Raw genomic sequence first — 26,130 nt, 5'->3', positions numbered from 1 at the left:
GCCTTGAGCCGAGGGCCAAAGGCCCTTCAGAACAATTCAAGAAGAAGTCAGTCTTTTTTCACTTACCATGTGGTAGTTCAAAGGAAGAGATTAAGAACAGTCTCACCAAGGTCTCAGGTCCAGTAAGCAGCATCTCCAACTAGAACTCCAGCTCAAAGAAACGAACAAGAACTGTCTCACAGGAAGTTGTCACTCCCTTTTGAAGGTGCTTCTTTTGAAGGTGCTTCTTTTGCATTCCTTCTAGTTTATGTGTCCAATTACAACAAACACTTTGCTTAGGACTGCCCAGGGAGCAATCAGTCAATTCTTATTCGTCACCCACTCTTGCACACATGGGTTACAGACCTCCCCAACTTGAAAATTAAGTGATGGTGTTTACACTTTTAGTGATTAAAAATGGGCAGGGCAGGTTTAATCTCATTATCACAACAGCCAGCACATAAAATTGAATATATTAAATTGGATAACACTTTCAAACTCTGCCATTCAGCCTCAAGACCTAGTTACATCTTTTTAATCAGATATTTCAATATACTTTACATTTTTAAGTGTATAGATTTAGTGAACTTAGGTAAAAATCATTATTAGATAACTCACATTTTATTGTTTATTCTTAATGTAATCAAAAGAAGATGGTACTTATCATTAGGAGCCCTGGATTTGCATCTTGCTTTTCAGACACTTATTATCTCTTTGATTCTAGATCAGTTCGCTTCTCTGAACTTCAGTTTCTTCATCTGTAAAATAGGAAATAGAATTCTTCTTTCCAATTAATATTTTTAATACTTACACAAACTAGGATCATTAAGTTAAGAAAAAAAACTTCTAAATTTTAAAAATGTTACACACACACACACACACACACACACACACACACACACACACACACACACAAAACTGTANCTACACACACACACACACACACACACACACACACACACACACACACACAAAATAAATACTTATCCAAAGTAATTTTTGGTGGGTAAATTCAGTCATTGAACGAGAGATTAGAATAGGCCTTGTTTTGAAGGAAGCTGGAGATAATAGATTGCAGCCTAGACCCCTTAGATGTCCTTGATCAGTGAAGTGGCATGATCATTATTTATTTTAAGAATATCAATAGCCATTTAGTAGCTGAATGGAAGATGGATTAGAGAGGAAGAAATCTGAAGCAGGGTGGTCATCTAGGAGTTTTGTTGCAATGATCTAGGCAAAAGTTAATGAGAACATGAACTGTAGGTCAAAAAGGTAGAGTTGTCAAGATTTGACAGTTTCTTGGATAAGGGAGAGATAAGAGTTGAGGTTATAGAACAGGCTGAATGGAAGGATGGTGGTGCCCTCAGTAGAAATGGGGAATTGAGGTAAAAGGAAAAGTTTTAGGGAAAAGATAATATGTTGTATTTTAGGCATGTCAAGTTAAAATGCATTACACTACAAAATTTGTTGTTTGTGAGTTCAGGGTAAAGAGGCTAAAGATGCATACATTAATTAGGAAGTTATTTGCCCAGATATGGGAATTGAATTCATGGGAATTAATGAGCTCCCTGAAGATTAATATGGAAGAGAAGAGGTCCCAGTACAGAACTATGGGGTTATAGTCATAGAGTCTGAGAAGTGAATGATATTCAGTAAAGCAGACAGGGAAGGAGTGCCTGGACAGGTAGGAAAAGAATCAAGATGTGTGTCACAAAAATCCAGAAAAAAGGAGAATGTTTAGGAGAAAGGAATGATCAACTATGTCAAATGACCTACAGGATGAAGTCTGGATGATAAGGACTAAGAAAAAACAATATATTGGTAACCTTGAAGTATCATTATGACACTTGTCTTTTGGGCATATTAGTCTTTGGTTAGTTGAGCACAATGTTATTGAGAGTAAGGTTTTTCATACATTGTTGTTCAGTCTGCAGTGCTCATTTTAGAACTGAGAAACTGAGACAGGTAGTTAAATGACTTGCCCAGGATCACACAGCTAGTAAGTGTCAGACCATGTTCAAACTCAAGAAATTAGTCTTTTTGACCCTAAGCCCAGCAATATATCCACTAACATTGGTCTGTGTCATCGTACAAGTGCATACATGAAAACTGGGTCAATGGATTAGCACAAACCACTACTGGAAGGTAAACTCAGTGTCTGCCATAATGATAGTGGGTCAACAGAAGCCTATTCCTAAAGATAGTCACATTTAATGTAACAATTTTGACCAAAATGCAAATGGAATTCCTTTATGGTAATCCTAAGACTTTGTGACATTTATTTTGAATCATATTATCTAGTGTTATAACTTTCCCCAAACATTATTTTTATCTTTTGCTACTTTTGCAAATTCAACTAAAGTCATTGTGATACATTGGCCTTTAGTCATTAAACCTGGGTTCTGGTCTAGCCTCCATCCCATTTTGACTATGACCTCTTTAATGTCCAAGACAACTCTATAACTCTGTTAGTTGTAAAACAATTAGAGATCTGCATTGGTAGCAGTATCCTCTAGGAGTTCCCTACATTAATGAAATTATAGGTCCAAGCCACAATTAAAATGAAACAAACTATTCAGACTTCTGTGGAATAAGGAAAAAAATACTTAGGTTCACTGTATTCATTAATGTTTGGTTTAAATATATTTTAATTTTATCATTATTACCCATACTGAAGTTTTTTGTCTCTTTTTGTTTGAAATGTTTTATTCGTGAAAATATTATGCCTTGAGACTTCAACTTTCCAAAGTGTGTAACATTTTATATTCTATATATATTCTAAACATGAAGACAAATATTTAAATTATTATAATTAGAGTTTCAAATCCTTTTCAATTTTTAGGAGAAGTGATTATATAACAGTAGAAATAGACTTTTTTTTAAAATTGATGAAAAATGTGAGTCACTTATAAATCATTAAATTGGGAGGAAGCAAATATTTACCCAGATGAAACCTTATCAAACAGATTGTAGCATTTAGTTCAAACTATGAGGGAATGGTGGTATGGTATAAATTGCTTTAAAAGGAACAATTGTATGGTTATATTTTAAGAGTTACTGGTAAATACCTTGTTCTTTTTATTGAGAGCCTTTAATACCACCCTCTTTGAGCAGCAGATAAAGAGTCTCCTAAATTTTTTTACCATTTGTGTTTGAATATTATTGGAAGTTTCTTTTGAAACATGACTAGCAAATGGATGTCTACTTAGTTAATTATTCATAATACTTAATTTTGTCAGATATGTCACAAATCCTCATTTAGCCTAAATTGAAGTAGTTTGATTTTTGAGATAAAATGTGGATTTAGAATCAAAAGAATCTAGAATTAAATTCTGTTGAATGACTCTTTTGGATAAATCACTTAGATTTTCCTAATAGTAGTAATTTTCTGTTATGTGAAACAGAGCTATGACAGAAGTGCTTTAAAATATCAGTGACTGTTTGGCCTTAAGACAAGAATATATTTTTGTCAAATAAGTGCCACTGGATTGTAAAATTGTAAAAGATGTTTTTGCATTGTTCCTAAGAACAGATGAATATAATCTCAAATTCTTTTTTCATTTTCTTCCAATATCACAGTGTCACTTTAGTCTCCCACAAATATGTATATTCCTCCTGCACCTACATACATTCAACCCATTTTTAGCATGAGATTAATGTTTGAAACATAGTTTTTTCAATTATTTCCCTACCTTGTTTATAGCTGCTATTTTTATTTTTAAGGAATGGTCGTTGGAGATCAGAGTGGAAGTTTACAATTACTCCTTCTACCACTCAAGTGGTTGGTATCTTGAAAATTCAGGTAGGTTTACCATTAACTAGCTAAGATAGTTAAAATCAATACATTTAGTTTTATTTACTTAAAGTAAAAAAACTTTTATATTAATCTTAAGTATAGGCTTCCAGCATCAGACTCATGCAGAAATGACCTAGTGTATAGCATATTGACTTAGAAAACCGCTATTGTTTCTTTTTATTTCTTTTGTTAGACATTTACCAATTCCATTTTATCTGGTTCAGCTTGTCAGTTAGATTCACAGGGCTTTCCTCATGCTCTGAGTCTGGCACCTGGTATAAATTAGTACAGAAAAAATAATGTATACTCTTTGCTGCTAACATTTTTTTACATTAACCAATTTGTTGTTTCAGGCATAGCTGACAAACTCTTTAAAACCCACTTAAATAAAACTACCATTTGTTTTCTGCTTGTCATGTAATTTATTTGTAATAGAATTATAAGATTTAAAATTGCAAGGGTGAGGTTGGACATTAACAATCACTTGATCTAGCCCCCTCTCCAGTTATATATGTGGGAAACTTAGAGAATTGAAGTCACTTTCCCAGTATCACACAGGTAATTCTGGAACTGGACTAGCACACACATCAGACTCCTATTCCACTGTTCCTTGGATTATAATATACAGCTTTTAAGCATTATGCCTTGTATAGTTTCAGTAGTTTCTCAGTTATAGAATATTTTCTAAATCATTTTAAGTGTCTTGCTAATTGATTTTTGACATTTTAAATGCCTCTACCTCTTAGGTCAAATTTTTAGAGTTTAGAGTTTATAGAACACGATTTGAACAATTTTTCCAGAGAATCATTTTTAATTTAATTGTAAAACTTGACCTACAGTTATTTATATTACAAATAATAAAGGATAAAATTAAATCTTTTCCTCTCTTGATGGTTCTATAACGCCAATACTATAATTTCTTTAAATAGGTTCACTATTATGAAGATGGTAATGTTCAACTAGTGAGCCATAAAGACATACAAGATTCTCTAACAGTGTCTGTAAGTAGTTATATTTTAATTCCTAATGGTTCAGTGATCTTATTAGTATAGGTCAGGGGGTCCACAAACTATATCCCTGAGTGTGGTATCCTGTCACACACACCCCATCCCATTTTTACTTCAAGCATAGGAGGTGTGACTTCTATCGTGCAATTCATAGCCTTTTTGTGCTTTCTCATCCTGAGTAATTTTTGTCTATGTTTTCACCAAAGATCCTTAGATCTTCCTAACATCCTGAAGGCCTTCCTATAGCTGTTTGTACACATTGTGCAGTGTACAGAAAGTTAAGCTGTCTTACTCTTATTCTTCTCATTAAGTACTTGATAACCTTAATGCCTCTTTTTGTATTTGTCATGTCGGAAATATACTACTCCTTACTTGAGCCATTTAGCATCTCTCCATTGTCCTTTGTATCACATTCAATTTTTAGTTTTACAATTTTGTGGTGGTTCAAGATTACAATCAAACAGCATTACTAGGATACTTTGAGATAATTGAAAGTAGAGCATGATTTCGCAAATATGATCCAGCCCACATTTTTCCTTATAGTCATTTATGGATTATTCATGTATAATTCTTATCAGCATATGTGTTAATGTATGGAATCAGTGAACTTCCAGCTGCATATCTAGATAACTGCCTTTTACATCCATTTTTTTCTTTATGTTATTAAGGAAGTCTCTTTTGATAGTCCTATATTTTATTGCAAGCCTTAAAGCACAGTAATTATAAGCTGCTACTACTGTAATATTCTGAATGTCATTAGCACAATATTATCCAAGAAGTATTTACAGAACTGTAAAATCTGTTGGTATTCTGCTGCCTTCCACCGGGATCCTAGTAGGCAGATCTATGACAGTACAGGAATACTTTTGTATATGATAGGTGAATATCTTTGGAGAGGCTTTATCTCTCTGTTTTGTCATAATTTATTGTCTCTGATAATATTTGACATTTACATAGCACTTTAAGGTTTGCACAATGCATTATATATGTTGTCTTATTTTGTCTTCACTATATACCAGTGGCATACATGCTATCTTCCCCAATTTGTAGATGAGGAAACTGAGGCAGAGAGAAGTTAAATGATTTATCCAGGATCATATAGCTAATAATTGCATGAAGCTGAATTTGACATATCAGCCTACAAAGGACCCTGAAGCAAAATGTAAATTGCTTTAAATAATTCTGTATTTTATTCTAGAGGCAGTAGGGAACCACTGAGTCTCCTTTCTTAGGAAGTGACATGGGAACCTGAACTATATCTGGCTTCTCTTGAATTATCATCTTTTGAAAAATGATCAACAGGCATTTATTAAGCACTTACTTTGTGCCATGTGCTGGAGATATAACTACAAAGAATGAAATAATCCTTACTCTTGTAAAGAACAATTTTTATGCAAAGATATTTTGTTTTCCCAAATACCTGTAATAACAATTTTCCACATGCATGTTCCAAAATTATAAGATCCAGATTGTTTCCCTCCCCTCTCCTCTTCCAAAGATGATAAAAAATTTTATATGAATAATACACTTGTATTATCATGTAAAATATTTCCATATTGGTCTTTATAGTAAGAGAATACTCATATAAAACCAAAACCCCAAAATAAGACCATAAATAACCTAATGTAAGAAATAGTATTCTTTGTCATAAGTCCTTCAGAATTGTCCCAGATCGTCATTACTGTTACTGTGTACAGTGTAGTCCTGGTTCTACTTATTTTGCTCTGCATCAGTTCCCGCAGATCTTTTCAGCTTTTTCTGAAATTATTTTACTCATCATTTTTTATAGCACAGTGTATTCCATCACCAATATGTCCTACTATTTGTTCAGTCATTCCCCAAATGAGGGACACTCCCCCTCAATTTCCAATTCTTTGCCATCACAAAAAGAGCAGCTATAAATATTTTTGTACAAGTATTAGTATTTAATATTATACTATACTATATGTTTAAATTATTTTGCTTTATTTTCTAATGCCTCTTTATCAGTAAAACTTGACTCAAGTTATAAATAAGTACCTGTGTCATGATTGTTATGTAGGCTTCTAAAAATATTTCCTAGTGCTTAAACCATTAATATTATCTAATTCTCTGTTCAGTTCATTCTTTTAATATCTGTTTGTGCAAAGTTTTATGGAAGATACAAAGAAGGAATAGTCCCTTCATTTATTCTGTTAGGGCAAGTAAAATTTATAAACAAGCAATTCTAATTCAGGGTAGAATGTGAAAGTTTAAAAAAGAAAAAACAGTGCTACAGGATTTCAGTGGAGGAAGAAAGAACTTTAAATTTAATCTGGTGGCTTATGCATGAACAAATGTCTATTAGGGCTTTGTTGAATCATGTGATTTTATTAACTTGTCAAATATATTAACTCATCTTCAAATATAAATGTTTGATTTTTTTAAAAGAGTATTAAAGCTTAATTTATTGTGTTTTTTTCTTTAGAATGAAGTACAAACAGCAAAAGAATTTATAAAGATTGTAGAAGCAGCAGAAAATGAATATCAGGTATGTTTTTTTAGGTTTAGGAAGACCATTTATTGAAGGTCAGCATTTTTTTAAAAAATGTTTTTAGGCGACAGCGATGGTGCTATCATCTTTTATTTCTCCTAACAAGACATCTTTACACAAGAAAATCAATAATTGTTCATCTTAAAAATTCTGACAATTATAATTTTTGTTGTTGAGAAAATGAAACAATAGCGGTTCTCTTAAGATATTTTAGCACCTGTTCTAGATATGGTTTTTACTATAACAATACTTTATATTTACTGTTGGATTAGAACATTGAAAATGAGATTCCATTTGGTCTCGTAGTTAAGGGACCAGATTTGGAATCAGGAAAACCTGTGTTCTAAGACAGGCATCTGACACAACCTAATTGTGTGACATGGGGAAGTTACTTAACCACTCAGTACTGGAGACCCTGTAAGTTTGCAGAGGAATGGGTGATTAGAGTCTAAAGAGTTTCTTTATAAGGAGTTCTTTATATCAAGAAACTCATAGATGCAAATAAAAGAAAAAAATAAGAGTTGGTAGGAGTGGGAAGTGTTGTTGAAACCAAGTTTAATTTTCTGTTCTGGATCATATAGCCTTTATGTTTTTTACTATAATCAAGAGAAATTGCTTAATGTAAGTGGATGCCCTTTTTAGAAGGATTATGTACCTCTTTCTCAAAAAATAGAGACCAGATAATTAATTGCTAACTTAAGATCCATATGCATATGAATTGTTTCATTCTTTGACTTTGTATCTCTAATGCCTAACAGGATCCCTGACACAGAGTATAGGTATTTAATAAATGCTTATTTCTTAAGAGGAAGATAGTATTTTCAAAGTAAAAAAAAGTTGCCTTTTGGGGGCAGCTGGGTAGCTCAGTGTATTGAGAGCCGGGCCTAGAGATGGGAGATCCTAGGTTCAGATCTGGCCTTAGCCACTTCCTAGCTGTGTGACCCTGGGCAAGTCACTTGACCCCCATTGCCCACCCTTACTGCTCTTCTGCCTTGGAGCCAATACACAGTATTGACTCCAAGACGGAAGGTAAGGGTTTTTATTTAAAAAAAAAAAAAAAAAAAAAAAAAAAAAAAGTTGCCTTTTTAATCCATCCTTATTTACAGTTCAGAATAAGACATTAAATTCAATTGTTATTGTTTTAGAATGATGAAATTATTTTAATTTTGTAATTGGTTATGTAATTTATAGAAAATATACAATTCCCCAAACCATTCAGACTCCATTTGTACTTGACTCTTTACATCAATCGATTAATGTCTAGACAACATTGCTGAAACTTGACTATTTAGTTTATAACTTAGAAGTATTTAGTTATATACAGACAGAAATTTAAAATCCTTTTCAGGAATGAAAATTTAAATTATTTGTATACAGAATTAAAACCATGAAAATTAATTTGTTTTTCCATAAATTTATTTTTCAAAATAGGAACATACTTTTGCTTTAGCTAATTTTGTTATATGTAATTTTCATTCTTATCAGTTTTTAAAACATTTTAGTATTTTAATGCAAATACTTAGGAGCAATTAAATTGTATGCTGACATACGAACAACACAAGTGTTTTTCTGCAAAAAAAATTTTGTTTTGTAGACTGTTCTTTTATTTTCCTTTGTAGCTCTAACTCTATTCTGTTTTTAACAGACTGCCATCAGTGAGAATTATCAGACTATGTCGGACACTACTTTCAAAGCCTTACGTCGACAGTTGCCAGTTACACGCACTAAGATTGACTGGAATAAGATTCTTAGTTACAAAATTGGAAAAGAGATGCAGAATGCTTAAGATGAACACTGCATGACTGGATCATTTTAGTGTCCATGTATAAAAATAAAAATATTACAAAAGTATTCAGAACTGTCAAGTTGCCCATTGAGCATGGGCTTTTGCCATTGAAAATCACTGTAATTAAGTAGTTTGGTTAGAGCACGAGGCTTAGCTAATCAATCTTTGTTTTTCAATGTTTTGTTTCCTTATGTCCAACGAGGGGTTGCATATCACATTAGATAAGAAATATTTTTTCTTACACTGAAGAAAGGTGATACCTCTAGCTTTTGGTTAAGAAAAAATTAAAATGTATGAAAACTGTATTTGCTTGATGTAACCCTTTAATTGATGTCTTTTATGAAGTGGATAATCTTTTGAAATTTGCCAGATTCTTTTTAATGGGGTCTTTAATGGCCATTTCTAGTTTAAGGTGGTTGATGGATTTAGCCATATATGCTGCTGAAGAAATTGTCTACCTTTCCCCCTTTCCTCTTCCATGTATGTAAGATTGAGTTTAGAGGGAAAGTATTTTCTATATTAATTATGTTTAAACCTTTCAAGATAGTTATTTAGCTAGCTTAGTGTTTAACTAAACTTTTTTTAAACAAGGCCAAGATCTAATGCTATTTTGAGATTTTGAAATTAAACAAAAATACTTACTTCAGAATTGTATTTAATGCCTTCTTTCCTGTGACAGTTATTCAATTGAACCTGGATTCTTTCTGCCTCCCAAGTTACACTTTATCACACAGCCACAAATGTATTATAACAAGGCAGATTGTAATATATATAACCCTGTACTTATGATGTCTTAGTTTTTCCCACTTGGATTGAAATGTCCTAAAATTCAATGTGACATTAAAATGAAAAATTTCCTATTTATTTGACTAGAAAGTCACTTACTGGTGAGTCATACTATTTTACAATACTTTCTTTGGATGTTGTGGCTCTTCTTTACTGGTTGTAAATTAGAAAAGCTGGGCGTACATATGGTGTGCTGTAAGATTCTGATTTTTTTCCATCTTCCTGTGCTAATAAGCATGTTTGTAATATTAAAAATACATTTATTGATGCTTTGCTACAGGAGTTTGAAGCCTGTGGTGACTTAGCATTTGCTGTAGAGAGTGAGATGGATTTATCATTCATCAACTAAACTAACACTCAATTTGCTTAAGAGTGGAGTCCTTTCCTCATGTTCTTCTGCAGATATCCAGGAGCTGGAAAATGGTTTTTTAAGAAACACCACTTTTATTATGTACAATAAACTATTTCATTAGCTTGAAATGTAGACATGTTTAATTATTTCTAAGCATACCAAGTATTTCTTTTTCTCCTACCTATCTTCCTCTAAGAGGATTTCAAGGCAAGAAATGTATATTAAACACTTACAGTGTGCTAAGGGCTGAGCATTCAACTCATACCCAGGTAAGTACAGAGCACTGACAACTGAGAAAGCAGGTTTGAGTATTAGGGAAGACTTTCAGGTGGAGGCAGCAAATCAGCTAAATCTGACAAGGTAAGGAGATAAGGAAAGAATTCATTCCAGCCATAAGGCCTAATAGATGCAGGGTTTAGGGAATAACTAATAATCCAATTTGCCTTTATATGGAGAACATAAAACTGAGTGATATAAAGTAAGAAAGGAGGATTGGAATCCAACTATATGGGACCTTAAATGCTAGGGAGTTTCTATTTTATTCCAGAAGTAATAAAGAGCCATTGAAGGTTTTGGAGCAGGGAAATGACATAGTTGGAAGGAAACTTTACTTTAGGGAAATGATTTTGGTAGCTGTGTAAAGGGTGGATTAAAGAGGAGAAAGCCTGGAAACTGAGAGAATTATTAGAAGAGTATTATAATAGTCTAAGTAAGAGCTATTCCTATGACTTAAAGTAGGGTAGTGCACTGGTAAGTGGAGAAGTGGACACTCTTTAAGAAATGTGAGCAAGACAGAATTAACAAGACTGTATAGAGTTCAGTTATGAGCTTTTATTGGTTATTAGGGTGAGGGTGGAGCCTTCTGAAGAAGCCAGAAAACTTTGAGAGTTGTTTGGCAGGCAGATTAATTCTCCTTTAGATATTTTGAGTTTGAGAAGTGTTTGAATATGTCCAACAGAAAACTGGTATTGTAGGATCAGCTCAAGAAAGAAAAATATATAGATTTAGTAGTCTTTTGCAAAGAACTAGTTGAATCCATGGGAGTATCTATCACATCACATAAGCACTATATAGAGAGAGAGGAAAAGAGAGTCCCAGGACTGAGAGGGATGGATGATGATCTAGCAAAGTAGCTTGAGGAGCCACCAAGCACAAATAGACTCAAAAGAAGATATCATAGAAGCCAGAAGAGGCCAGAATATCCAGGAAAGGGGAATGATCAAGAGGATCTGACAACAGCAGGTCAAGGGAAAATAGAGATAGTAAAAAATCCAAAAGATTTAAAAGCTAAGAGAATGCCAGTAACTATTGACAACAGTTTCAGCAGGGATCGAAAACTGGGTTGAGAAGTGAATGGAGGCAATTGGTGTAGATCAGTGGTATCAAAAATGGGCATCAGGGCTAGAAAGGCAGTAATTAGGAAAGATTTAACAAAATAATATTTAAAAAACAGTAGGACATAGATAATGCTAATATATGGTTTTCTAAGTCAGTGTGCTGCTACAAAGGTGTTTATGGTTTGGTGGTGCCTGTTTTCATTTGAGTTTGACAGCCCTAGTGTAGATGAGTTTGGCAGGGTTGAGAGAGAGAGAGAGAGAGAGAGAAACTGTGTGAGTGTGTGATAGTTTAAGGAGGTTATTTTTCTAAGCAGCAAAGAAGGATACAGTAGACTGGAAGAAATTGCAAAGGAAGGTCACGTAAAGGTGGCCACTATTCCTTGGCTGTATGGCAGCCTCTCCATTATAATATTGCAAACAAGTTCAGTGTTAAGGCTAGGAAAGACGCGTGGTTTGGTCAATTCACTTTACCATCTCACTCCAGACGACCTGATGAAGATCCTTGCACTACAACGGAGTCCTGCAACAATTTTGGTGGCAGTGGTAATGGCGTCTCTACCCTCCTATGTTGGCAAATTGTAATTCCAGGATTGCAATGGCAATAGGAGACAAGGTAGCTTCTGCCTCCACAGGAGCAACCAGGAAGATTCTACAAAAGCAATCAGAAGAACCATGTGTAGAGAACTATAGGTCCTGAGAAAGAGCCAAGGCTAGAGCTCTTATCCTCCTGGATACAATAAACGATTTCATTATCTTGAAATGTCAGATGTTTTCATTCTTAGTATCCAAAATGTTTCCATTTATGAGGAACATAAATTGGGCTTTCAGCATCTCCTGAATTTTCATTATCAGAGGGGGATTCTATTGTCAATGGTAGTTCCCTATCTGCGTCATTGGTTATGGTGGAAGGCTAAATTCATTGTTTCAAAACATGAAATTGTGGAATTTTAACATAGTTGGACATTTATCTCTTCATAGCTTTAACATTTATAACATACTTGATCATAACAAATTTCTGAAGAAAAAAATAGTTACTAGTATGACATGACCAAAAGCAATACATATTTGTATGACTACATAGAATGTTCACTGATTAGAGAGTGCTGTGAATTATGCTGTGTAATATAGGTGTACCTTCAAAAGTTAACAAAACATTGACTTCAAAAAGCATACTATTGTGCTTGGCTTGGCTGGACCCTGCTCACCTGTATATAGAAGTGGATGTGGTCAACTGGGCAGAGTGGTGACTCCTATAGTTTGGGGACTTCGGCCAATTTTTTAAAGACGTGGACTCCCCATGGATGGGTCTTTTATGCCCTTGGATCTCCTGGAAGTTGTATTAAGAGAGACTTTATGAGTCTTTGCCCTTAAGCCAAAGTACTGAGAGAGTTTTGTCATCTTGGTGAAGAAAAAAGAGAAACCCACCTAACCACCACATGGGGGAGAGGAATATGAAAGAGGAATTGGATTATAGTGATCCTATCACTTGCCTAGGGTCTTGGATTTATGACCAATATAAGCTAATTATTGTTTCTCCTTTGACCACAGTGGCAAATCGGTAAGCTTAGCCTTTTCAGATGAAACCCATTAATATTAAAGTAAAAGACTGCTAGATACAGACTGTAAAAGTTTAACTCCCAGTTATCTTCCACAATAGTACCACCAAGAACTTATCTTCAAAACAGTAAGATGGATTTTTTAAAAAATTTAAATCACAAATATTTCACTAGCCTTAAAAAAAAAAAAAACCTCATTTTTCACCACTGTGAGAGCTATGATGGGTGCTTTGCTGAGTTAACTTTGAACTTTAAAGATAGTGATTTTAGCTGCTTAAAATCATCCACCTCATGTATTCATAGCTCTGTACCAAGGATGGAGAAGTAGCCTAATCTCATCCTAAAAGAAAGGAAGAGAACTAGATTAGGAGTTCAAAGAGATGGTTTGAGTCCTGACTTGAAATACTAGCCATGTTGATCTGTGGAATCATAGCTGAAGTAGACCTCAGAGATCAGGTAGTCCAAATCTCATTTTACATAGAAGGAATCCCAATGGAGATAAGCAACTTTTCCAGTGTCACACTGTTAAATTTGATAATGTAGAATTTGAATCCAGATCCTCAGACTCCAGAGCTGTTGTCCTTTCCACTGCATTCACATCACAGTTACCACTGCTCTACAGTTTTCCTCTTATGTAAAATGAGAGTAATAGTATTTGTACTACCTACTTCAAAAGATGATCTGAGGGCCCTTTTTTCCAGTCTATAACCAAATGCACATTTGCCTCTTGTCAACTTGAAGGAACAGGAGAACACCTGTAAGACATTTATGAGACCTGTTAAAATCTTGGGAGATTAAAATGTCAGCAATATATAGGAAATGTCTATGCTTTTTTTTATTGTGATATATATGTTGTAGATAGAATAAATGATTTAGGGTAAGGTATTTTTTGTTCAGTCACATATGACCCTTCATGACCCCATTTTGGGTTTTTCTGGAGTGGTTTGCTATTCCGCTTATTTTACAAATGAGGAACTGAGGCAAATAGAGTCAGATGACTTGCCCAGATTCATACAGCTAGTAAGTGTCTTGAGATCAGATTTGAATTTGGAAAGATTTCTCTTCCTGACTCAGGGCCTGGTGCTCTGTCTACCTTGCTGTCCTGTGGAAGGGAATCCTGAATTTTATCCTAGTTTGGAATAATACTAATAATCTCTAAGGTTGTCTCCTTATCTGTAAAATGGACTGATAACTCTAGACTCTATACAAGGTTTTTATTAGTCTGAAACAGAATTATGCAAACTTTAACTTTGCAAACTTTAAAATTATATAATTAATGGCTTTGGCCCACTATATAAAAGTGAAGAAGATTCTTAGTTCAAATCCTTCCTCTTGGGCAAGTTGCCTAAATTCTCAGTGCCCAGGCAATACTAAAGCAGCAGGTTGAAAATTATTTGGTCCAAGTACACCTTTAAACTCAAAATTATTGACTCTAAAGAGCCTTTATTTCTATCAACTGTTTTAGGAATAAAAACTGATAAATTTTTTAATTTGTTGATTTAAAAATAACAAAACCATTAATAGTTTAATGAAAAGCTGCTTTTCCAGAGCAGTAATTTTGCATCATTTTTCTCTGACTTGATAGAAGACATGTTTTTGCATTCATCCTGTTGTGATGTTTTCATTGATTGCCAGCCGCACACAGATAGTTGGAAAAGGGAAGAGCACTTTAATAGGAAATAATGTACTAATGTTATTAAAGGAGCTTCAACTTAAGACACCTGAAAAGGTCTCACAGACCCCAGCTGTTCTAAAGGTTTTATAGGAGTAACCCAGGTAAAGAGAACTTCCAGCCGGAAGTTCTCTATATTAATGAAATCTCAGGTCTACCACCCCAAAAGGTTAGTCATTATTAATACTTTTTTGAAAATTTTTATTAAGCAGTCAAGGAATAAAGTTTTAAGCAATTCTTTTCCTAGCGGAGCAGTTAAATTTTAACTTATTGACCATAACTATAAAATATTACTCAGTACTCATGATGGTGTGAGCTCTATGCCAGTGGAGTACAACCTCCACTAGGTCCTACCAAGAGAGAAAGACTTTGATTAAGAGCCTTGTGATGAAAGGGATCTTGGTTGTCTGGAGACATACTTATTCTCATCACCATGGTGGCCACAAAGTGGTGTAAGATGGTAGATAAAGCTGGGTGACTGGGGTTTTACTTAACCCAGTCTGGGCTGATGATCTTCTCAAGTTCAGAGAGCAAGATGGCTGCTCTCTATCTTAGGCCAGTTGGAAACCACTCTGACTTCACTTAAAAAGGTAACAGATTATAAAATGTTTAGGATAGGTTAAGGTGTGTGGGCTGAGGATTTCCTACTCTTAATCAATTCTTCCTTTTTCCCACCATCTGATTCTGCAGTTTTGCTTCTGTCCTTAGCAGGGCTAAGGCTGCACTTCCTTTCTCTCTGTCTCAGTTTTTCCCCCATCTATCTGGCTGACCTAGGCTAAGCCCACATAGATTATAGTCCTAGTGAAAGGCACGGATGTTATCGGAGTCAGGTACAGGTGCCAGGTGTGACCTAGCCACCAAAGGCAACTAAGCAGTTCAGGGCACGGTCTAAATTCTTGCTTGGGACTTCTCCAGGTGTTGAATCAGAGTATGAGATCAAAAGGTGTTCTGGAAATGGCTGGTTTCTTTCAGGAACCAGTTGAAGGTCAATAGGAGGCAAGAGCTGGGTTTCGGAGATGTTTCCTTCAGAGTTCAAACCCAGCTCCTCGTTGGCAGTTACTTCCCTCAGAATTCTAAGCCAGGATTCCGAGATCCTCTCCTGCCCTTCCTGGTTCTCTTCATTCCATCAACTCTAAATCTTCACTCTGGTTCATTTCTTTCTTCCCAAATTTCCACTTATCAGTGGTGAATTTTCAGTCATTGCAACTCTCAAAGACTTAAGACATAGAAGGGTCGCAGTCTGCTATGGTGAAAGAAATACTCTTAACAAAATTGAAGATAACCGGAGAGTCATATCTATCCTACTACTAAATGGTTTGATCTACAAATAACTGAAAACTATTGAGGCTACAAGACACTTCAAGATTATATCATAGCAGAGCGGCTAGGTGGCATGGTGGTTAGGGTGCTGGTCCTGGAATAAAGAAGGTTCATTTTGAGTTCAAATCAGGCCTCAGACACTAGTTGTGTGAATCTGGGCAAGTTGTTTGCCTCACTTTCCTCATCTTTAAATGAGCTAGAGAAGGAAATGGCCAACCACTCCAGCATATTTGCTAAAACAAACAAACCCAAATGGGTCATAAAGAGTTAAGACACAGCTGAAGCAACTGAACATCATCTTCATATCAGTGATTTGTGCTTTTGTCTTCTCACCTTGATACCTAAGTGATCTGTGAACTTTTTTTTTCCATTATGAGAAACCTTATTTGGGACATTATGAGAAACCTTATTTGGGAATCCCTTCCACCAAAGAAGATTTATGTCTTAGGAAAGCCCTATGGAAATGTAAGAGACACCTTATGGCCACTTGACTTTGCTAGGACACATGGCATCAGATTGGGGTTTAAGCCCAGACCCAGCTAGCTCATAATCTTCACCATTCTGTCTATATCAGTGATGGGCAACCTTTTGAGCTTGGTGTGTCAAAATTCACCAAAAAACGAGCATAACTCGGGTGGCGTGTCCCTTTGAGAAAAAAACAATTTCACGATGTTTATAGTTTAAATAACAAAAATAATTATAATATATAACTAATAAACCAAAATAGATAAATTAATACCGGTAGAATTGTCATCTATCGTACAGAGTGTCTACACTACACAGCAAATGTTTCATCCTCGGCATGTGGCCATGTGTCATAGGTTTGCCATCACCGGTCTATATCTTAAGTCTTAAAATACAGTAGGATCCCCATTTTTGCTGATTTGATATCCACCAATTCAATTACCTGAGGTTAACCTTGGGGGGGGGGGTGGAATGGAAAATTTGGTAACAAAATTTAAAAATAAATAGTTCATAAGTTTCAAACCACCCATCAAGGCAGTACAAATTGTAAGGATGAAGTCCACCAGCCCAGCATAGCACTCAAATCCTTTCGAGATCCCTTGAGAGTTGTTCATCCTTTGTTTTCAAAGGGTGACGTCTTGACTTGTGCACCAATTGGATTTAAGTGAAACGACTGCACAAAGTCCTCGGCTCACTTCCAGTCATTGGAAGTCAATTGGGAAGACAAAAGTCAGGATGACTAGTGATGGCCCAGGATGCAGCAGATGACCTTGGTATCTTCAACGTCTGACCAAGTTCTCAGTGCCCCACAGTGCCTACTGCAGCCACCTTAATGGCTGTTGGAACAAATTGCTCTCATCTGTTCGCTCATCTGGAGGATATCTTTGCATGCTTTGGTTAGATGCTCCCTAACTCACTGATTGGTCTGTGGGTCATCAATTACCCTCAACCTGGTTTAATCCATCTGCCAAAATAGTTTTACAAGGATGTGGCTGATGATCATGCTAAAATCTCTTGGAGCCCCAGGCCAGAGTTGAATGCCAGGTGGACACCAAAGGTTGGGGAGCAGCTCTAAAAAGGGCTCAGCAAGTTTCACCTCACACCAGGATTGCTGGTCCTCTGAACACTCAATACCCACCCAACCCCCCAAAATGCAGTACAGATAGAGTAAAAGTAACTTTTCCATGAGACACGTGAGATTCAAATGCCCAAGTAGATATCAGGAAACAGCCAACCTAAAATGTGTATTAAAAAGCATTTTTAAGTAAGGAGATGAAGGATATAATAGCAAATTCTGGTCATAATGAAGTCTAGGAAAAGCAAATTTTCTAGCACTGTCCAAGCAAGAAGGGATGCTATTAAATTTGGATGATTGATCTCAGTGTTTGTTGGACATAAACTAAATGTTCAGTGGGTGCAAAACATCTTTTCCCTCACACTCCTCTCCCCTCTACATGTTCAACTTCCCTCTTTCCGCTGAGCTCAGCACTATCCCATTCACCCAGGTTCAAGACCCTGATTATTCTTGATTCTTTCATCTTCATCCCCTCCAAAATCCAAATTATTTCTTCTCTCCTCAGTATATTTCTCCTTCTGTCCCCTTCTCTTCAAGTGCAGCCACTACCCTAGTTTAGACACTGTCATCATCACTTGCCTGGACAACAGCCTCCTAACTAGACTAAACTTCCCCTTTCTCCCTTCTATAATCCTTCATATACCCAGCTTGACAAAAAAAGCACAAACTTGTTACTTCCTTGCTCAAGAACTTTTAATGTTGGTGATTTCCTCTTTCCTTTAGATTAAAAAACAAACTGCTCAGCTCGATGTTTAAAACCCTTCAGTCTACTTTTCCATACTTATTTCCTAATACCATCCTTTATACAGGAAATTGTGTTCTAGCCAATGACCTACTTGCTGTTCCTTGAATTTTTAATTCCCTTTCCCACCTCAGTATCCAGTGATGCATCATGTCCTTTTCCCCTGCTTCTCTGATCAAGTACCTATAGTGGGAAGTCTTCCCTAGTCCTACTAGTTCAAAGATGGGCAACCTTTTGACATTGGTATGTCAAAATTCGCCAAAAAAACAAGCATAACTTGGGTGGTGTGTCACTTTGAGAAAGAAACCATAATTTCACAATATTTATAGTTTAAATAGTAAAAATGTATAATTGTAATATATAACTATTTAATAAACCAAAATAGGTAAGTTAATATAGATAGAATTGTCATCTATAGTGCACAGAGTGTATACACTACATAAAGTAAACGTTTCATCCTTGTTATGTGGCCCCATACTTCTCTGTATGTGGTCGTGTGTCATCTAAAATGGTGTCATAGGTTTTCCATCACTGTCCTAGTTGTTAGTGCCCTTTCTATTCTCAAACTATCATGTATTTCCTCTGGTAGATTCCCAAAGGCAAATTTGTCTTTGTAACCTCCAATACCCAGCATGGTGTTTTTGCACATGATATAAAGGTATAATATTCATTGGATTGGATTGGGTTAAATTGAGATGGGTTAGATTGAAACAGACATTATCCCTAAAATACTGTAGTAGTTCAATTTCCAACAAATATGTGCCTTGTGTCATAGGAGAATACAAAATAAATGTAAGGCACAGGCTTTACTTGAAAAAAATCTTATATTCTTGCCGAGAAAAGCAGATATCACAAAATCATATCCTATTATAATTGATAGTGACCATAGACAAATCTAGTCCAACCCCTTCGTTTTTATGATAGGAAACAAATCCCAAAAGATAAAGTGATTTGTGCAATATATATGGTAGACAAATGTTCTGGAAGGTCAGGAAGGAAAAAAAAAGATCAGTGAGAGCTGCTTGTTAAGGATATTTGGATTCAAATTCAGAAGAGGAATAGCAACTAAAACTCCAATTGAATACTCCGAAGGAGTAGGATTTCTGGAGTCTTAAAGGATTGGAAAGTCCACTCAATACCTATGGACTGCTCAACAACTATATTTCAGATCTATATTTTATTTAAACAAATAAATAGAAAACCTTGTTTTATTTGATCATCACAATAACCCTTTGAAGTAGTTACTGGAAAATTATTTTCAAGCTTAGCCCCCAAAAGATGAGAATGTATTCATTTTCCATCTTTGCAAAAGTAGGAGATGCTGGGTGTAGGCAATTATATATACTGTTAGGCTTGGTTGATGAATTTGTTAGTTTTGCTGAATTGCTTCCCACCACCACCATCACCCTTATTTATTGTTTATTATAGGGAATAAAAGCTATTTTGTTACTTATTAACATTTTAGTGTAAATTAATTCTACCATATTTCTTTTCCCCAAATGGTTAAGAGAGAGAAGACTCCAATGGAATAGGAATAATTACAGAGAGTAAGAGCTAAGGGAAAAGGAAGGATAACATTAGAGGAAAGGTATCTGGAATGGAGGAATGGACTGGGAAATTTCTCTACACCAAAATGATCACTGGAGCCATATGAGTTTGACATCAATGGATTAAATACTACTCTTTAGTTAGTTCAAAATCCACCTAGCCATACTGTCATTTAATCATTTATTTTCCTTATTTATAAAGATATTGTGAGAAACTGTAAAATATCTTGTTTAAAATCAGATATTCTTGGCATTCCCATAAATTAGTTAATCCATGGGCTCTGTTTGTTTATTTTCAGAAGAGAAATACAAATCACTTCAAAGAGTTAGAGATTACTAAAGTTCATAGTAGTATATGATTTTAAAGAGTTGGAAAGCCCTAAAGGTCACCTAGTCCAACTCTTTGATTTTATAGATGAAAAACAAGGCTTCTTCAAGAGGTGCATAGTGTTGTGAGGGTTTATTTAGCAATTAATTTAGTAATAGTGTTGGACCTAGCAGGAAGGGCTGGAGGATTCCAAGATGGAATGAAGGAGCAGGAAGTGGGGTTTGTGCTCTGAGAGGGACTTCAATAGTGGTTGGGAACATAACTGTTGCTAACCCTGGGAGATCTCAGAGTTAGGGAAAAACTGCATCCAGATTCCCTGGGATCCTGAGAGGAGGAGGCTTTCAGCAAGTGGACAACAGACCGGCCGAGCTACACCAAGTGGGGAAGTGGTTTGGGATCTGGTGGACAGCATTTCAAACTCACTCTCCCTACCTGGGTACCTTGGATCACCTGGTGGAGTTGGCTCTTAGCATCCTGTGACCATCCTTGGATTATCGTGAGACCCCAAAGCCACCCTCAGGCCCTTTAGCTGAGCTGACCAAACCTGGCTGGAACCAGGTTTGAAGGAGTTTTCCCTGTGACTTCAGTAGTGCTTCCTTTGGGCCCTGCCTGGCTTAGGTCAATAGGATAGTATAGTTAAGTCCTTCCCTGCCCCTGTGGTTTGCCCTTAGGTTTCAAGTTGTAGAATCCCCTATCCTATCCTTTATTTAGTTACCCTTAATTAAACCGTATAAACTTTTACCTTTGCTTGCTGGTTCCATAGACCCTGGCCTAGGGTGAGCTAGGTGACCATTGGGCCAACTGCCATTCCTGTGTCAGTTAAAAGCTTGGCAGTGAATCCTAGTCTCCCTATCCTGGTTGGTCCTGTCTCTCCTTCAACCCAGTGTGTACCCACAAACCATTTAGTTACATTTTAATAATAATGATTAACATCCCTGGTGCCCCACCTTTACAATAGCATTATAACAAACAAAAGCTACTGGGATTTACATAACACTTCTAAGGTTTGCAGAACATTGCAAACCCATCTGATCTTCACAACAGCTCTAGGAGGTGAGGGCTATCATTATCATTTTACAGATGAGGAAACCAAAGCAAAGATTAAGTTACTTGTCCAGGGTCACACAACTGGCAAATGTCTGAAGCCAGATTTGAACATAAGTTTTCCTGTCTCCAGGCACAGTCATCTATCCACTCCACCACTTAGCTGCCAGATAGGCAGAATAAAGGGTTAGTTTTGGGGGAAGGAGTTTGATCAAAAGCCAGTGCACAGTTCATTAAATGCAAAACACTTAGTTTATTATTAGTAAATATGGATAGGCAATAGGAAGGAGGAAAGTGAAAGTAATCTTATAATAGATTATAAGATCACATAAATTTTTCTAGAAAACCCTACATGTATCTGCCTCCTAGGGCAGTATCTTCTGCTAGGCCAAAACCCTTGCCTACTCTCACTACTCTCTCTATCTGATAACATATCCACTATATACCTTACCTACCCAAGTTTATCAATAATCAATAAGGCTATTAAGGCCTTAATTCAGTTCTCTATCTCCAACAGTCCCCGAGAAAGCAAGCCACACACTCCTCTCTTCAGGGGACCCAGAGACAAAAAGCCCTTTCCAATTGTCTGCAACTTAGAAACTACACTCAGCCACATCCTTCTGTCACCAACTGACAATTTGCACATCAGGGGGTCTCTAACTGCCAACCTGCATAGCCGAGTGTCTCCCACTGAAAAAAGATATTATTCCTTTGCCTCTTAAATATAGAAAGTAGAAATTAATAAAAAAACTATCTTCACAGCATTAAATGGCAATCTAGGTACTCTAAAATTCAGTTTTTTCCACTAAATCATGTAATAATCCCAAATAATCTTCATGATAATTAGTACAATGCATAGAGATCCAGCCTTAGAGTTAGAAAAACCTGAGTTAAAATCCTATCTCAAACACTTTGTGATCCTGGGCAAGTTATTGGCCATTACTTGCCTTAGTTTCCTCATCTATAAAATTGAAGTACTTCTTAAGGTTATTGGGAGGTTCCAAAGACATATGAAAAACACTTTGTAAACCTTAAATTGCTAAATCAACTCTAGTGAATTATTATTATGATTATGATTAATTCTCTCAATTAAGAATTCATGGAAGCTTAAACAGGCATAGAATTAATTAAGACAATCTTTTTACATTACCAGAAATAGTACAGACAACTTGGAGAATCTCTAAGTCAAAGGTAAGGAGTAAATATATTAGGTGTTAGGGCAATCATTTTCCTATGATGTAGGTATCTATAGCTTCATTTTTAAATATTTTCTTGTAGAAAATAGGGGATCTGCTTTTCAAGTCTCATACACAATATGGAATTGCTTGGTTAAAGCACAAAAACCACATAAAGCCACATGCAAGAAAAGATTTAGAACCATAATAATGAGCAATAATTCCATTTAAAATTTTTCCTTCATTTTGAGTATAGTTTTCACCCAAAATGGAACATACCTGTTCTTCATTAAAGCAATCATATAATTGTCCTTCATATACCAAATCACCATTGTAAGTTCTTCACCTTATACAATCTTCCAACCTCATGCTTTATCCTGAGCTACCCATACCTTCTACTGTGAAGATGGAATTAACTCTCTCCTGACCATTTTTAGATTTAATCACCAGAAGCATATATATCCCACTTATCCTTAAGTAGGGAAGGTCTGTGATCCACATGTGCAATAGTGGATGATGAATCAGAATTGACTAACTGCCCCCCTGGGAAGTCCTAAGCAAAACTTTAGCTGTAATTGGTCCACATAAAGTGGGAGGAAGGCACAGGAAGTGACACAAGGAATGGTCTTTATAAGTGGTATGAACTTCCTGTGAGGAGATCTTTTACCTTCAACTTGACCCTGGAGGAGCTCCAGCTGAGGACCTTGGACTGCTTTTCTATTTCCCTTAGAACTACCACCTGGGTGAGTGAAAAAGACTGACTCCTTTTCCTTACTTGTTCTGGAGGTACTAGCCTCCGGAGAGGGCCCTCGTCTTGGAGGAGGCCTTGTGGCTAAATCCCCTGTTTAATTTACCTCTAGGACCCCCTTTGCTGGGGCCTCCTAAGCCCTGCCTGGTTTGGACCAGGCCAGAGTAAATATCTACTCTCTGATTTTCTTACTTTCACTCTTTCTCTTTTTGTAAATAAACTACCATAAAAATTATTTGGAATTGAATAATAATTCCTGGTGACCACACTCATAAATTTAGTCCAACCCTTTTATTTCTACCCCTTACATTCTGGTCCTTACACTACCACCCAAAGAGGAACCTGATGCAAAGGAAAGTGTTCATCTTAGCAAAAGAAGACTCCAAAGTCTGCTTAGAGAGAAAGGATAAGTGACTGTATCTGGTCACAAATTATATGAGAAGCAGTTTGTTGAAAACTGGCATTTAAAAATCATTCCTAAGAGATTTGGAGTTTTTATTGTTGTCTTAGTAATACACAAATCACAAAGAGAGCTGCCATCTTCTAGCTAACGTTTGATTTTGGCATAACAAAATAAAGATTAATTTTGGACATCATAAAAACCATATAAGCTTTACAACACCATTTCACCAGTATTACAGGAAGCTGTGGCACTAATAATCTGACAGGGAACATTTATCTTGAGATCAGATAACAGAAAAATAACCTCTCCAATTCATTTCATCTACTACTTTTTGTTTAGCCTTCATGACCAGTTACCATAACGTGATCTAAATAATTTTATTTATAATGCAGGTAACCAGTGGTTTTTCAGTATTGTTTGAGAGCCCCTACTCATTATTTAGCTACACAGACAACTAATATAAAACTATCTGCCTTTTTATCAAATAGAGGTCAAATAGAACCCCTGGGGTTTGCATAAGAATGGTGCATATTCTATTTTACATAGTAATTTTAGAGTCAAACTCACTGGTGTAGTGAACTGTAGGCTTATCGTTTATGGAGTTTCTCCCTTCTCGAGCTCATTACTTGTACTCCAATTAAGAAGGAACAACATTAACTAAAAGAAACTTTTTCTGTTCTCTGACATCTTCCTATGGTTCACAGTTTGTGATCCTCAAAAACAAACATCTATTTAGAGACCAAAGAAAAATATACCTCAACACAGAACTCATGGAAAATAACAACATCCACCTAAGAGCAGCCCTTCCCTAGAGAAATGTATAATTAGTCATTTGGGGTCCTGTGTGCCCTAGTGACGTCAGAGGTTGCCTCAAGTGCAGAAGTTCTTTAAAAATAGTGTTATTTTATTATATTTCCCAATTACATGAAAAGAAATTATAACATTCATTTTTAAAAATTTTGAGTTCCCAGTTCTCTTTTCCTCACCTCTCACCCAGGCAAGCAATATGATATTGATTTATGCATACAAAGTCATGCAAAACAATTCCATATTAACTATGTTGTAAAAAAAACACACACACACAATTTTTAAAAAGCATTCTTCAATCTTAGTGCAGAGATTCTTAACCTGTGAGGTCTATGAGTTTGTGTGTGCATATTTGTATATATGTATGTGTTTACACACATATATACACCCATACACATATAGGGTAGCTAGTGACAGCATGGCAACATGAATAGAATGTTGAGCTTGAAGTCAGGAAAACTCATGTTCCTGAGTTCAAATGTGACTTTAAACATTAGCGGTGTGACTCCGGACAAGTCCCTTAACCCTGTTTGCCTCAGTTTCCTCATCTGTAAAATGAGCTAGAGAAGAAAATGCCAAATCACTTCTGTACCTTTACCCCCCAAAAACCCATATATGGTCACAAAGACTCAGACCTGACTGAAGAACAACTAAACAACATAAATAGATATTTGGATAATCATTTCGATATAATTTATTTCCTTTATAATCCTCTGCATTTTATTCAATGCATTTAAAAATATTCTTCTGAGAAGAGGTTCACAGGCTTCACAAGACTTCCAAAGGAACCTAAAAATACACAAAAATGGTTCAGAACTCCAGTGTAACTCCTCAGGACTTGTCTCCTGCTGGTGCTTTCTGCAGCTTCATTAAGAGTAACCTTTGTTGGTATTTAAGTTCATGTTGATCTCTCTGCTCATAAATTCTTCAGGAGATGGCATCCAAAGTCATCTCCTGGACTCCTGCCTTCTCATGACTCTCAGCAGGTGGCTCCTGTAGCCTTCTGCTGCTCCCAATCACCCTTGTCCCATTAGTGAAGCTTCTCAGCCTCCCCTAAGGTAGATGCTTGCTAGCTTTGAGACTTGAGCGAGCCACTTAATGTTTCTCAGCCTGTTTCCTCATCTGTAAAATGATCATAAAGCCATTTATCTCACCCTCCCCACCCCAGTTTATAGAGAAGATCAGATAATGGAAGATAACAAATACTTTGCAAACCTTAAAGGGCTGTATAAATATTAGTAATAATAATCATATTTCAAATAATAACCATATTTCAAAATATGTAATTATTATATATCTTTGTATTTTAAAATATATAAATTATTGTTAGTAATGATAATTACTACTATTATTATTCCAAAAGGGGTTATTATTAAGAATTCCAGATCTACCTTGTCATTATTAAAGAAATATGATTTCCCCAACACTACCTCTATCTCAGTACCAAACAGGAAGCCCAGCTTTGGATTTCTCTTGAATTGCACACTAGCTTTGTGGAAACTAATGATCAGGATCATAGCCAGCCCTCTCATCTTCCCAATGGAAGCCTGTCGCCAAAATGAGCCTGAGTCAGTGTGAATCTCCTAATCTTGTGTACATACTCCCTAGAAGAATACAAACTCCTTGAGTGTAGAGATTGTTTTGTTTGGTTTTTAATTTGACAGGGGTCTAATTACTCAAATATACAAGGAGC

General features: G+C 35.9%; 1 protein-coding gene across 1 annotated transcript in view; it reads left to right on the top strand.

Moving 5' to 3' along the window:
* Nucleotides 1-10,346, top strand: part of CAPZA2 (capping actin protein of muscle Z-line subunit alpha 2) — a 57,121-nt gene extending 46,775 nt beyond the window's left edge. The window contains exons 7-10 of the mRNA XM_044677372.1: nucleotides 3,703-3,781; nucleotides 4,705-4,776; nucleotides 7,229-7,291; nucleotides 8,940-10,346. Of these exons, the coding sequence (XP_044533307.1) occupies nucleotides 3,703-3,781; nucleotides 4,705-4,776; nucleotides 7,229-7,291; nucleotides 8,940-9,080 (355 nt within the window). The 3' untranslated portion in view covers nucleotides 9,081-10,346. The remainder of the gene's footprint in view (nucleotides 1-3,702; nucleotides 3,782-4,704; nucleotides 4,777-7,228; nucleotides 7,292-8,939) is intronic.
* Nucleotides 10,347-26,130: the final 15,784 nt, after the last annotated feature.

This window comes from Gracilinanus agilis, chromosome 5, assembly GCF_016433145.1.
Source record: "Gracilinanus agilis isolate LMUSP501 chromosome 5, AgileGrace, whole genome shotgun sequence".
In the NCBI taxonomy this organism is placed as follows: domain Eukaryota; kingdom Metazoa; phylum Chordata; class Mammalia; order Didelphimorphia; family Didelphidae; genus Gracilinanus; species Gracilinanus agilis.
The sequence above is the reverse complement of the archived record's forward strand: the minus strand, read 5'-3'. Positions and strand labels throughout refer to the sequence as shown.